Raw genomic sequence first — 13,106 nt, 5'->3', positions numbered from 1 at the left:
CCACCATGTCATTTTCTTTAAGACGTAAACGTTCAGGATTTGCTGGGAGAGAATAAAAGCCACAGTTGTCTTTTAACCTCCTGAACAGAGCGGCAAAGCAGAACTGAAAGAAGCAATTCACTCTCTTGGTGATTTTGAAGCTTAGCTGCTGCACATGTATTTTTAAAATTTTGAAATATAGATGAGAATTTGGAAACCATCTTAAAGAGAAGATAAGGCAAAGAGGAACAGACCCCAGAAAGTATATTGTCTTTGGTGGCTGAAAAATAGTAATGTTGTAAGTAAGACTACTACAAAGAGGTGGATGAAATTCCTGTATCAGAGGGAACAGGAGAGTGAGAGAAACACAGAGAAAAAAAGAAAGGAGGGAGGGAGGAGGAAAGAAAGAAAAAAAGGAGGAGGAAGGAGAAAGGGAGAGAGAGTTTGGTCTGAGAGCTGCTGACCTAGGAAGTAACAAGTATCCTGCATTCTGAATCAGCAAGCAGCAGTAAGTACTATAAATGGAGGCAGGGATGAAGGAAGAAAATTCTCTTAAGGATAAGACAAAACTATGCAAGTTTGCCAAGCCACTGTCTGCGGCCTGCTGATTTAAAAAAAAAAAAACAATTTGCCGGGCTATAATCCCTGATGAACAGTTTCTGTGTTTCTGCTTTCCATGTCTGCGCTATCTGGTTGTAATTTGGACTTCCTGCGGGAACAGTCTTGTTCAAGAGATCAGTTCTCAGTTGTAACTTTCTGCTTTCCACGGCTCCGAGGACAGTTCTTTACACCTTGGCTTTTTCTCTTGCTATCGGTCATCCTAGTCTAGTCCCTGTCAGATTACTTTCACCTCAGGATTTCCCTCTCTTGAACTTAGCCCCAGAAGATTCAATCATGATCTTAACACAGGTTGGATCTGACCACCTTGTCTGTCTCCCTCCTCGGGCTACACTCTTACAATCTGTAGCCCTGTCTCCCAGCATCTCACACTTGGCTGTTACTGATGAAATCTTGCCAATTAAAAAAAGAAAAAATAGGCCTTGTCTCTTTGTGCAACTTTGGTTCCTGAATCATGTTTGCTTACTTAGCTTCATCGTATCGAGAGATCGTAGCCTATCTGAAGGACCTTACTGACCCCAGGAGAGAGTCCACCAAAATAAGAAATTTGGTAGTTTGAAATCATTATTTTACTGCCTTTAGAATATTTTAAAAATACTTTATCCAACTCCAAAATTCTATTCCAAGAAGGATCTGGAACAAATTAGATTTAATGGATTGGTCTGAGTGTTGCAGACAGTTTGTTTCAAAATGCTTTAAATGGTAGAATATGGGGAAATCACCACATTCAAATCCTGTGTCCCTGCCCTGGACTGTGAAGCCTGGAGGCAGAACCCTTATGGTTGCTTCTGCCCGAAGCAGGCAGAACCTGCTTCTGCCCCTGGGTTTATAGAAGACCGATAAATAAAGTGGAGCCATCATAGGAGGAACAGAAAACCAAAGACTGCAACCTTTTCATTGGGAAGCAGGAGTAAAAGCAGGGGTGGCAGTGACACCCCCAAGGGCCACACCTCACGCTTGCTTGAGCTGTGCACCACAAGGAGTTGTGCACTTCACTCAAGCTTTTCCTGAACTCCATCATCTCCCTGGGGCATCCATCCACCCCTGTACTCAGATGTTTGAACAGGGTCACAGAGAAGACTGAGTGAATCCCCACGAAGCCTAATATAAAGCAAGTACTTAAAAATAAAAACTTCACTGACTTCTGCTTGCATCCTCCATCTCCCCCAACCCTAACTTAGTTGTTGATGGTCTGTAAATGAGGTGTATGTGGGTGAGGTCTTGTGCCCAATGTCTCCTGAGACAGTCACAGGTCTTAGGAGAACATGATTAGGGTGGTGGCTTTTCAACATGGTCAGTGTCTGTTCATCAAACCTTGTGGACATTCAGGTCACTGATGGGATAACCAGACAGTAAAATCTCCTGTTAGAACTGAATCCCGTCAGACCTATTCAGACGTAGAGGCTTATGTGAGCACAGTGGCATTTGGAATGCATATTCAATTTATAGACAGGTTGTATTTCAGAAGATTTTCAGCTAGAAGTTTGGCACTCCAAATTCCTTTCTCTTTGGAAATCGGGCCAGCCCACAGGAAAACCTCCTTCATCCACAATATGGCTCTGACGCATACAACTAAGTATTTGCAATAAAAAATAAAGCTGGGGAGGTTACTCCAGGAGTAAGTTTTAAAAATAGAAAAAATAAATGATTGTGTTAAGTACCTTATATTAAATACTGATAGATTTGATGAGAGTAAGCCTTATGGAGATTCTGCAGAGGACATCTGGGGAATTTCAAAAGCTTCAGAGTTGGTGGCACTGATCCCTTAAAGTGAGTGGCCTAGAAAATGTTTCAAAGGAAATCTGATGGTTTCTAATTCATAAGCCAATTTCCTTAGAACATGTGAGAGTTGGAGTCAGTGAAGGAGGGAAATGAATAAAAATGAGATATTTATATATTATACAGGAGGAGAAGCCAACTAAAAAATTGTATGTGAACACAAGAGAAAGAGATTTTTCTGAAGGGAAATCAACTGACTGACTGGAGAGGAAAATGATGGGGAACTTTGGAAATCCTCTGGAGGAAACTTCAAAAAGTAGACAGTTCTTCTTCTAACAGGTCCATGGTTGGGACATTTTGGTGGCTCATCCAATGGAGACTGGAGCATTCTCAGAAAAGACTTGCAGATGCAGAGGTTTCAAGAGGCACTCACTTCCTATGGCTCTACTTATAAAGGAATCGTAGAACCAAATAGTAAGGAAATTTACGTTAGTCCACTCAGTAGGAAAGATTTAATGTGTATGTGTGTGCTCAGTTGCTCAGTTATATCCTACTCTTTTCAACCCTATGGACTATAGCCCATCGGGCTCCTCTGTCCGTGGATTTCCCAGGCAAGAATACTGGGCTGCATTGCCATTTCCTCCTCCAGGGGATCTTCCAGACCCAGGGATTGAACCTGCATCTCCTGTATTGCAGGCAGATGCTTTACCACTGAGCCATCTGGGAAGCCACAAGATATACTGTGATTTAATTTTGCCTATACAAATATATTTCTGCCTCCCTTTTCATTATTACAGATCTACTATCTCTCTGCTTCTTAGTTAAAGAACTAAGTCAAAAAATTAGGTAGTTTAAGATAAAACTATCAGTACTCCAATTAAAAATACCCTTCAAATTAGCTTTGTTGCAAGAATCTGAAATTGATATTAGACTTAAAAATTTACCCAGCCTATTCTTTTGATGATAACAAATATAATAAATAATTTGCTAATTTCCAATTTACATTTAAGTCAGTAAGTAGACTGTTTAGCTTTGCATTACCCAGAAAGAAATTGCCAAGTAAATTAATAGAAACTTCACCAAGAAATTATTTACTATCTTAAAAGGAAAGTAATTTTCAAATACTCTCAATTGTTTATAGCTATTCATATAAAAAATATGCTGACTATCAAGTTTTAAAATCTATGTATTGATAAAAGGTCATTTAGACTCTGGGTCATACTTGTAAAATATAGGTAAAAGTACTTTGAGAACCTGAAAGTAATAATATTTCAAGTTTTCCATGAATTCGGAATTTCAGGAACTCATGACTTGTTATAATTAGATATTTTATCATGGTCTTACTTTATATTGTAATCAAATCTTATTTTTTAATGATATGGTTTTTTTAATATTTATTTATTTATTTGGCTGAGTGGGATCTTAGTTACTGCACATGGGATCTTTAATTGTGGCATTAGAATTTTTAGTTGCGCATGCAGGATCTAGTTCCTTGGTCAGGGATTGAACCTGGGCCCCCTGCTTTGGGAGGACAGAGTCTTAGCCACTGGATCACCAGAGAAGTATCTGTAAACAAATCTTGTATTATGTTTCTATAGAAAAAGTTTTATAAAATGAGCATAACTAAGCTGCATTTTGCACTAGCCTTGGAAAGATTTTAATAAAAATCTACACTTTAAGGAATAACTGGGTAGCATGGAATGTAGGTAATGGGGATATACTCCCACCCAGCTTGCACCAACCTGTCAAAGTTTAAGGCTAGTTACTATTGGTACAGTTCAAGCGCATATAAATGATCATTAAATTGCAACAAAGAAAAAATAACTCACAACCAACACAATTCAGTTCAGTTCAGTTGTTCAGTCATGTCCGACTCTGCGACCCCATGGACTGCAGCACTCCAGGCTTTCCTGTCCATCACCAACTCCTGGAGCCTGCTCAAACTCACATCCATTGAGTCGGTGATGCCATCCAACCATCTCATCCTCTGTCATCCCCTTCTCCTCCCACCTTCAATCTTTCCCAGCATAGGGTCTTTTCCAATGAGTCAGCTCTTCACATCAGGTGGCTAAAGGATTGGAGTTTCAGCTTCAGCATCAGTCCTTCCAATGAATATTCAGGACTGATTTCCTTTAGGATGGACTGGTTGGATCTCCTTGCAGTCCTAGGGACTCTCAAGAGTCTTCTCCAACACCACAGTTGAAAAGTATCAGTTCTTTGGCACTCAGCTTTCTTTATAGTCCAACTCTCACATCCATACATGACTACTGGAAAAACCATAGCTTTGATTAGATGGACCTTTTTTGGTAAAGCAATGTCTCTGCTTTTTAATATGCTGTCTATTTGATCATAGCTTTTCTTCCAAGGAGCAAGCATCTTTTAATTTCATGGCTGCAGTCACCATCTGCAGTGATTTTGGAGCCCTCCAAAATAAAGTCTCTCACCATTTTCATTGTTTCCCCATCTATTTCCCATGAAGTGATGGGACCAGATGCCATGATCTTAGTTTTCTGAATGTTGAGTTTTAAGCCAACCTTTTCTCTCCCCTTTCACTTTCATCAAGCAGCTCTTCAGTTTTCTTTGCTTTCTGCCATAAGGGTTGGAATCATCTGCGTATCTGGGGTTATTGATATTTCTCCTGGCAATCTTGATTCCAGCTTGTGCTTCTTCCAGTCCAGCGTTTCTCATAATGTAATCTGCATATAAGTTAAATAAGCAGGGTGACAATATACAGCCTTGACGTACTCCCTTTCCTATTTGGAACCAGTCTGTTGTTCCATGTCCGGTTCTAACTGTTGCTTCTAGACCTGCATACAGATTTCTTAGGAGGCAGGTCAGGTAGTCTGGTATTCTCATCTCTTTCTGAATTTTCCACAGTTTTTGTGATCCACACAGTCAAAGGCTTTGGCAGAGTCAATAAAGCAGAAATAGATGTTTTTCTGGAACTCTCTTGTTTTTTCAATGATCCAACGGATGTTGGCAATTTGATTTCTGGTTCCTCTGCCTTTTCTAAATCCAGCTTGAACATCTGGAAGTTCATAGTTCACAGTGTTGAAGCCTGGCTTGGAGAATTTTGAGCATTACTTAGCTAGCGTGTGAGATGAGTGCAATTGTGTGGTAGCTTGAACATTCTTTGGCATTGGTTTCTTTGGGATTGGAATGAAAACTGACCTTTTCCAGTCCTGTAGCCACTGCTGAGTTTTCCAAATTTGCTGGCATATTGAGTGCAGCACTTTCACAGCATCATCTTTTAGGATTTGAGATAGCTCAACGGGAATTTCATCACCTCTACTGACTTTGTTCGTAGTGATGCTTCCTAAGGCCCACTTGACTTTGCATACCAGGATGTCTGGCTCTAGGTGAGTGATCACACCATCGTGGTTATCTGGGTCATGAAGATTTTTTTGTATAGTTCTTCTGTGTATTGTTGCCACCTCTTCTTAATATCTTCTGCTTTTGTTAGGTCCATACCATTTCTGTCCTTTATTGTGCTCATCTTTGCATGAAATGTTCCCTGCTGCTGCAAAGTCGCTTCAGTCACATCCGACTCTGGGTGACCCCATCAACAGCAGCCCACGAGGCTCCCCCGTCCCTGGGATTCTCCAGGCAAGAACACTGGAGTGGGTTGCCATTTCCTTCTCCAATGCATGGAAATGAAAAGTGAAAGTGAAATCGCTCATTCATGTCCGACTCTTCTCAACCCCATGGACTGCAGCCTACCAGGCTCCTCTGTCCATGGGATTTTCCAGGCAAGAGTACTGGAGTGGGTTGCCATTGCCTTCTCCGGAAATGTTCCCTATATATCTCTAATTTTCTTGAAGAGATCTCTAGTCTTTCCCATTCTGTTGTTTTCCTCTATTTCTTTGCATTGATCACTGAGGAAAGTTTTCTTATCTCTTCATGCTATTCTTTGGAACTCTGCATTCAGATGCTTATATCTTTCCTTTTCTCCTTTGCTTTTCACTTCTCTTCTTTTCACAGCTATTTGTAAGGCCTCCCCAGACAGCCATTTTGCTTTTTTGCATTTCTTTTCAATGGGGATGGTCTTGATCCCTGTCTCCTGTACAATGTCACGAACCTCAGTCCATAGTTCATCAGGCACTCTATCTATCAGATCTAGTCCCTTAAATCTATTTCTCACTTCCACTGTATAATCATAAGGGATTTGATTTAGGTCATACCTGAATGGTCTAGTGGTTTCCCCTACTTTCTTCAATTTAAGTCTGAATTTGGCAATAAGGAGTTCATGGTCTGAGCCACAGTCAGCTCCTGGTCTTTTTTTTGTTGACTGTATAGAGCTTCTCCATCTTTGGCTGCAAAGATTATAATCAATCTGATTTCAGTGTTGACCATCTGGTGAGGTCCATGTGTAGAATCTTTTCTTGTGTTGTTGGAAAAGGGTGTTTGCTATGACCAATGTGTTCTCTTGGCAAAACTCTATTAGTCTTTGCCCTGCCTCATTCCATATTCCAAGGCCAAATTTGTCTGTTACTCCAGGTGTTTCTTGACTTCCTACTTTTGCATTCCAGTCCCCTAAAATGAAAAGGACATCTTTTGGGGGTGTTAGTTCTAAAAGGTCTTGTAGGTCTTCATAGAATCGTTCAACTTCAGCTTCTTCAGTGTTGCTGGTTGGGGCATAGACTTGGATTACTGTGATATTGAATGGTTTGCCTTGGAAACGAACAGAGATCATTTTGTCGTTTTTTAAGATTGCATCCAAGTACTGCATTTCGGACTCTCTTGTTGACCATGATGGCTACTCCATTTCTTCTGAGGGATTCCTGCCTGCAGTAGTAGATATAATGGTCATCTGAGTTAAATTCACCCATTCCAGTCCACTTTAGTTCACTGATTCCTAGAATGTTGACGTTCACTCTTGCCATCTCCTGTTTGACCACTTCCAATTTGCCTTGATTCATGGACCTAACATTCCAGGTTCCTATGCAATATTGCTCTTTACAACATCGGACCTTGCTTATATCACCAGTCACATCCACAATGGAGTGTTATTTTTGCTTTGGCTCCATCCCTTCATTCTTTCTGCAGTTATTTCTCCACTGATCTCTAGTAGCATATTGGGCACCTACCTACCTGGGGAGTTCCTCTTTCAGTATCCTATCATTTTGCCTTTTCATACTGTTAATGGGGTTCTCAAGGCAAGAATACTGAAGTGGTTTGCCATTCCCATCTCCAGTGGACCACATTCTGTCAGACCTCTCCACCATGACCTGCCCGTCTTCAGACAACCATTTTGCCTTTTAGCATTTCTTCTCCTTGGGAATGGTCTTGACCACTGCCTCCTATAGTGTCACAAACCTCTGTCCATAGTTCATCAGGCACTCTATCTATCATATCTAATCCCTTGGATCTATTTGTCACTTCCACTGTATAATTGTAAGGGATTTGATTTAGGTCATACCTGAATGGTCTAGTGGTTTTCCCTACTTTCTTCAATTTAAGTCTGAATTTGGCAATAAGGAATTCATGATCTGAGCCACAGTCAGCTCCCAGTCTTGTTTTTGCTGACTGCATAAAGCTTCTCCATCTTTGGCTGCAAAGAATATAATTAATCTGATTTCGGTGTTGACCATCTGGTGATGTCCATGTGTAGAGTCTTTTCTTGTATTGTTGGAAAAGGGTGTTTTCTATGACCAGTGTGTTCTCTTGACCAGTGCTAAACTCTGTTAGCCTTTTACCTGCTTTGTTTTGTACTCCAGTCAAATTTGCCTGTTATTCCAGGTAGCTCTTGACTTCCTACTTTTGCATTCCAGTCCCCTATAATGAAGAGGACATCTTTTTTGGGTGTTAGTTCTAGAAGGTCTTGTTGGTCTTCATAGAACCATTCAACTTCAATTTCTTCAGCATTACTGGTCAGGGCTTAAACTTGGATTACTCTGAATTTGAATGGTTTTTTTTGGAAATGAACTGAGATCATTCTGTTGTTTTTGAGACTGCATCCAAGTACTGCATTTTGGTCTGTTGTTGACTATGATGGCTACTCCATTTCTTCTGAGGGATTCCTGCCCACAGTAGTAGATATAATGGTCATCTGAGTTAAATTCACCCATTGCAGTCCATCTTAGTTCACTGATTCCTAAAATGTTCACTCTTACCATTTCCTGTTTGACCACTTCCAATTTGTCTTGATTCATGGACCTAACATTCCAGGTTCCTATGCAATATTGCTCTTACAGCATCAGACTTTACTTCCATCACCCGTCACATCCACAACTGGGTATTGTTTTTGCTTTGGCTCCATCCCTTCATTCTTTCTGGAGTTATTTCTCCACTGATCTCCAGCAGCCTATTGGGCACCTACCAACCTGGGGAGTTCATCTTTCAATGTCATACCTTTTTGTCTTTTCATACTGTTCATGGGGTTCTCAAGACAAGAATACTGAAGTTAGCCATTCCTTTCTCCAGTGGACCACATTTTGTCAGAACTCTCCACCATGACCCATTCATCTTGGGTGGCTCTACACGGCATGGCTCAAAGTTTCATTGAGTTAGACAAGGCTGTGGTCTATGTGATCAGTTTGGTAAGTTTTCCGTGATTGTGGTTTTCATTCTGTCTGCCCTCTGATGGATAAGGATCAGAGGCTTATGGAAGCTTCCTGATGGGAGAGACTGACTGAGGGGAAAACTGGGTCTTGTTCTGATGGGCAGGGCCATGTTCAGTAAATCTTTAATCCAATTTTCTGTTGATGAGCAGGGCTTTGTTTCTTCCCTGTTGCTTGACCTGAGGCCAAACCATGGTGGAGATAATGAAGATAATGGCAACCTCCTTCAAAAGGTCCCCTGTAGGTACTGCTGCAGTCAGTGCCTCAGACCCTGAAGCAGGCCACTGCCGACCCACGCCTCTGCCAGAGACTCCTGGATACTCAGGGGACACATCTGGGTCAGTTTCTTGTGGGGTATTAAACAAGTTACATAATATATACAAACATATATAAATAGTGTCAGACACAAACAAAGCAGGACATTCAAAGAGAGTTAGAAACCATCTGCATAACCAATTCCTCCAGGAAGCTAAGGACTGAAATGGGGTCTAAGAACAGGAGATGCTGAGAACAGGAAATGCTACTGCTGCTGCTAAGTCGCTTCAGTCATGTCCGACTCTGTGCGTCCACATAGACGGCCTCCCACCAGGCTCCCCCGTCCCTGGGATTCTCCAGGGAAGAACACTGGAGCGGGTTGCCATTTCCTTCTCCAGAACAGGAGATGTGAGCATCTTAATTACTTAGATGTTATCCATTAACATTTGAAGATACTATTTTATAATAAGCTACTGTGCTTGAAGATGTTAAAATTATCTCAGTGAAGAGTGAAGAGAGAGGAAATGGGGCAGGGGTGAAGGATGCCAAGGAGGATGTATTTTAAATCATTTTGTGGAAGACAAGTGGCCTTATCATTTCCCCAAAAAGAAGGAAGAAGTCTTGATGCCCCATAAATCCATCAATACTGGACCTCCTTTTAGTCTTCCTCTGTCTGAATAGAAGGCATGTTGGGTTGAAGAAAAAGTCCTTTCATAACGTCAGTGCCCCAGTGCCCTGGCTGAGAATAGAGGCAGACCGGCACCCAGGATGGCTGAATTAGTATTTCCCTGCTTGATTACGGAGATACTCTGTCCCTGCCAGTACTGGAGAGTGTTCACTCTTCAATGAAGTCTTCTTTTGAGGACAACATCACATTAACAAGAATTCTTTTTTTTTTCATTCAAATGTGACATTTTCAAGGGCTTACACTCATTAATTTCTTTCCTTTGCAGAAGGACCCCAAAGCCAGATTTGGGTCTTAATCTGTACAGAATCAGCTCTGTGGAAGCTTGAGTTTCTGATTGAAGAGTGACTCACAAGGTGATTGAGTGGGGGTCTGCAGGGAGGCAGAATCTCAGACCCCACCCCAGGCAGACCCCGTGTTTTATTTATAGAGACCTCCAGGTGATTCCAACATACTCGGAGTTTGGGAAGCCCTGTCCTAGGCACCTCTGAAAGCTGGGGTCCTGAAAACTCCAGGCTGGGGGTTCTCAAGGGCATTGAGATGGCCTTTGGCAAATAATCGCATTTTACCACTTGCTATTGGCAACATCTGAAAAACCCCGTTTTGGCCAAGATCCTTATGCCTTTTGGCAATATACCAAAAAAGACTTTAAAACAGCATTTTAGACACATTCTTATGACAAGGAGTCGATTTCGGATTTGGGTTGGGTTGTACTGCTAGTCAACCATATGTAAAAGTTAATGCACTGAAAGAGGCTAAATGAACGACAGGTTGCCGTGAGCTATAAAACCAGGAGAAACTGATGTTTTCTAGGAGTCATATTTTAAGTTAGGTCTGGCTTTTCTTATTTTAATATTTTCTTGGCCACGTAGCTTGTGGGATCTTAGTTCCCCAACTAGCGATTGAACCCACATCCCCTGTATTGGAAGCATGGAGTCTTAACCACTGGACCACCAGGGAAGCCCCAGGTCTGGCATTTTAACTATAAAACTAAAAACAAAATCTGATCGGTTTTCACTGAAGTCACATAATTATTTCACTTTTTTTTTTAATTAGCCACTGTTATTTTCTCCTTACTATGAAAAATAAACAAAGTTGCTGATTAGAGCAGATTCCTTACCTTTATATCTTGTGGGTTGATATCAGGATTTGTTTGACATCGCAGAGGTCCCAGAGTTTGAATATGAAAAATGTAGAGGAGAAATTCGTCCCGGGCAGAGAAGGGCCAGCCCACCTCCAGGAGGGTGTCGCTGATGGTGCTTGGTCCAATATTGTGCAGCTACAAGCAGGGAACATGTCATGGAATGGTCAGCACGAGGCAGCAAGTTGAAATCAAACTCCATAAACTCAGAACCCATTCTAAAAAAGCATGGATTTGGTTTTAAGTCATCTGCACTAGGACTGTGACAATAGGAAGAGTCTCTTAAGCAAGAGGAATCCTGAAAGCAGGATGGGCTGATGCTTAGAGAAGACAATTCAATCTGTGACGCTCTCAGTGCAGAATTCCTTTGCAAAGGCCACCTTCACCATGTCTGATACCTGTGCCGTTTACCTTACATTTATGTTAATCTAATCACAGCGAGAGAAACCTCACTTTAATTATCTGCTTTCTAAACTTGGTTATTCTTTCTTTACATTGAAATTGGCTTCTTTCCTGACTACTGACTTGTCGATTGTAACCATATGCGATGCACTTTCCCTCACCCCCTGGAAAAATGGCTATCCATCAAATACCAGAGATGGCCCAGGCTCACCACAGTTCACTTCAAGTGTGCATTTCAAAGCTGAGCTCCTTCTGTTTTAATCAGTGAATCTCAAGGAAAGAAAGGCCACGTTGCATAGAGAGATGAAGTCTTTGAACACAAGAATCCTGTACTTGCAGGATACAAAACAGCCTGGGAACACCACTAAGTGGATTTAAATTTACTGTGGTTTTGAAAATTCACTTCAAAGTTAGCTGGGACCTTTTGCCCTTTTCTTTTTTCACAGTTCTGACAATTATAATGATCCATAAAACAGTTTATAATTGGTTTTGCTTCTTAGGTGGCTCATTTCATTCACATTATCAAAGCAACATGCCATCCATTGATAAAAGTATATTTTGAGACATGAAACTAGCCTGTAAGCAATGTTCAGTGATTGCTTTTGGCACTACTGGGCATTATCCTTAAATTTTGTGATCCATTGTTGCTCAGATTAGAAGCAGGGTTGCCCTGAGAATGATTGAGTTTGAACATTTTCAAACTTTAAAGTTTCACCATTCTAAGGAGAAACTAGCGCACACAAGGTTTAATAAATGGCTTGACAGAATTTTTTTCCCAGTGAGGTTCTTGATCAGAATGGCCTTAGAACTGCCTTATCCTTTTGTTATCAAGAGAGCTTAAGCCAAAAGCCTTGATCCAGCTTTGGACAGGGTGTCTGATTCTGGACCACAGGCTGGGCAGATGGGAGGCTTTCATGTTGACACTACACAGGAGTTGATGCTTCTTTCTCATATATGTAAACATCTCATCAGCTCTGAATTGGCTTTAACTTATTCTTAGAGAATGCTACTCAAGTCCTTTGTAGCTTAAGATAAAAGATATAGTCAGAATTATTAGGTCAGCGGCATGCATGACACAAGAAAGAGACAGGGGAAAGAAGGAACCTCAAATAGAAAATGGCTCGGAACATTGTTTTGCTGGCCCCATGAAGACGAACAGGAATAACTTCTCCACTGACAGCCTGTACTGGGTTGGCCAAATGTTCATTTGGGTTTTTCACACGAACGTTTTGGCCAGCCCAACACTTTATTAAGAAAAAAAAGAACTACTAAACTAACCATTTACTATATCTTGGTTTCTAACTGTAAAAAAATTTTTAATGTTTTGGATAATATGTCAACAAAGCTCCTCTCTATGAACAATTTAACACTTGAAGTGGAAACAGATCAATAGGTCTTTATCACAAGCTGCTGGTTTGCTTCTGAAAAATAAATGGACTACTTCAAACCTCAGAATAACATACATATCTGATTGAGGTTAGTCAAATGAACAGTAAAATTATTCTTATCTGTCAAACATCCACCCGTGCTATACACCCATTTGGGGAATATAAACTAGCAGATAATCCATACAGTTTTGTCTAGTACCTTCTGGTTGGTGACTTTTAATTGAAAAGGTGGGTGGGTTTTAAAAATAGCTGAAAATGTAGGAAGAGATGAAATAAAGTCTAGGGAGTTTGTCATTTCTAGACTTAGGCTGTCCAAACATTAAAAGAGAGGAAATAAAGAACTTGGGCTACCTGATGCA

General features: G+C 41.0%; 1 protein-coding gene across 1 annotated transcript in view; it reads right to left on the bottom strand.

The window, feature by feature from the left end:
• ITGA8 (integrin subunit alpha 8) overlaps positions 1–13,106 on the bottom strand; it is a 188,970-nt gene that overhangs the window by 37,638 nt on the left and 138,226 nt on the right. Inside the window, exon 25 of the mRNA XM_005910374.3 lies at positions 10,937–11,095. Within this exon, the coding sequence (XP_005910436.2) occupies positions 10,937–11,095 (159 nt within the window). The remainder of the gene's footprint in view (positions 1–10,936; positions 11,096–13,106) is intronic.

This window comes from Bos mutus, chromosome 13 (assembly GCF_027580195.1).
Source record: "Bos mutus isolate GX-2022 chromosome 13, NWIPB_WYAK_1.1, whole genome shotgun sequence".
NCBI classification, from domain to species: domain Eukaryota; kingdom Metazoa; phylum Chordata; class Mammalia; order Artiodactyla; family Bovidae; genus Bos; species Bos mutus.
This window is presented reverse-complemented; position numbering and strand designations above follow the sequence as displayed.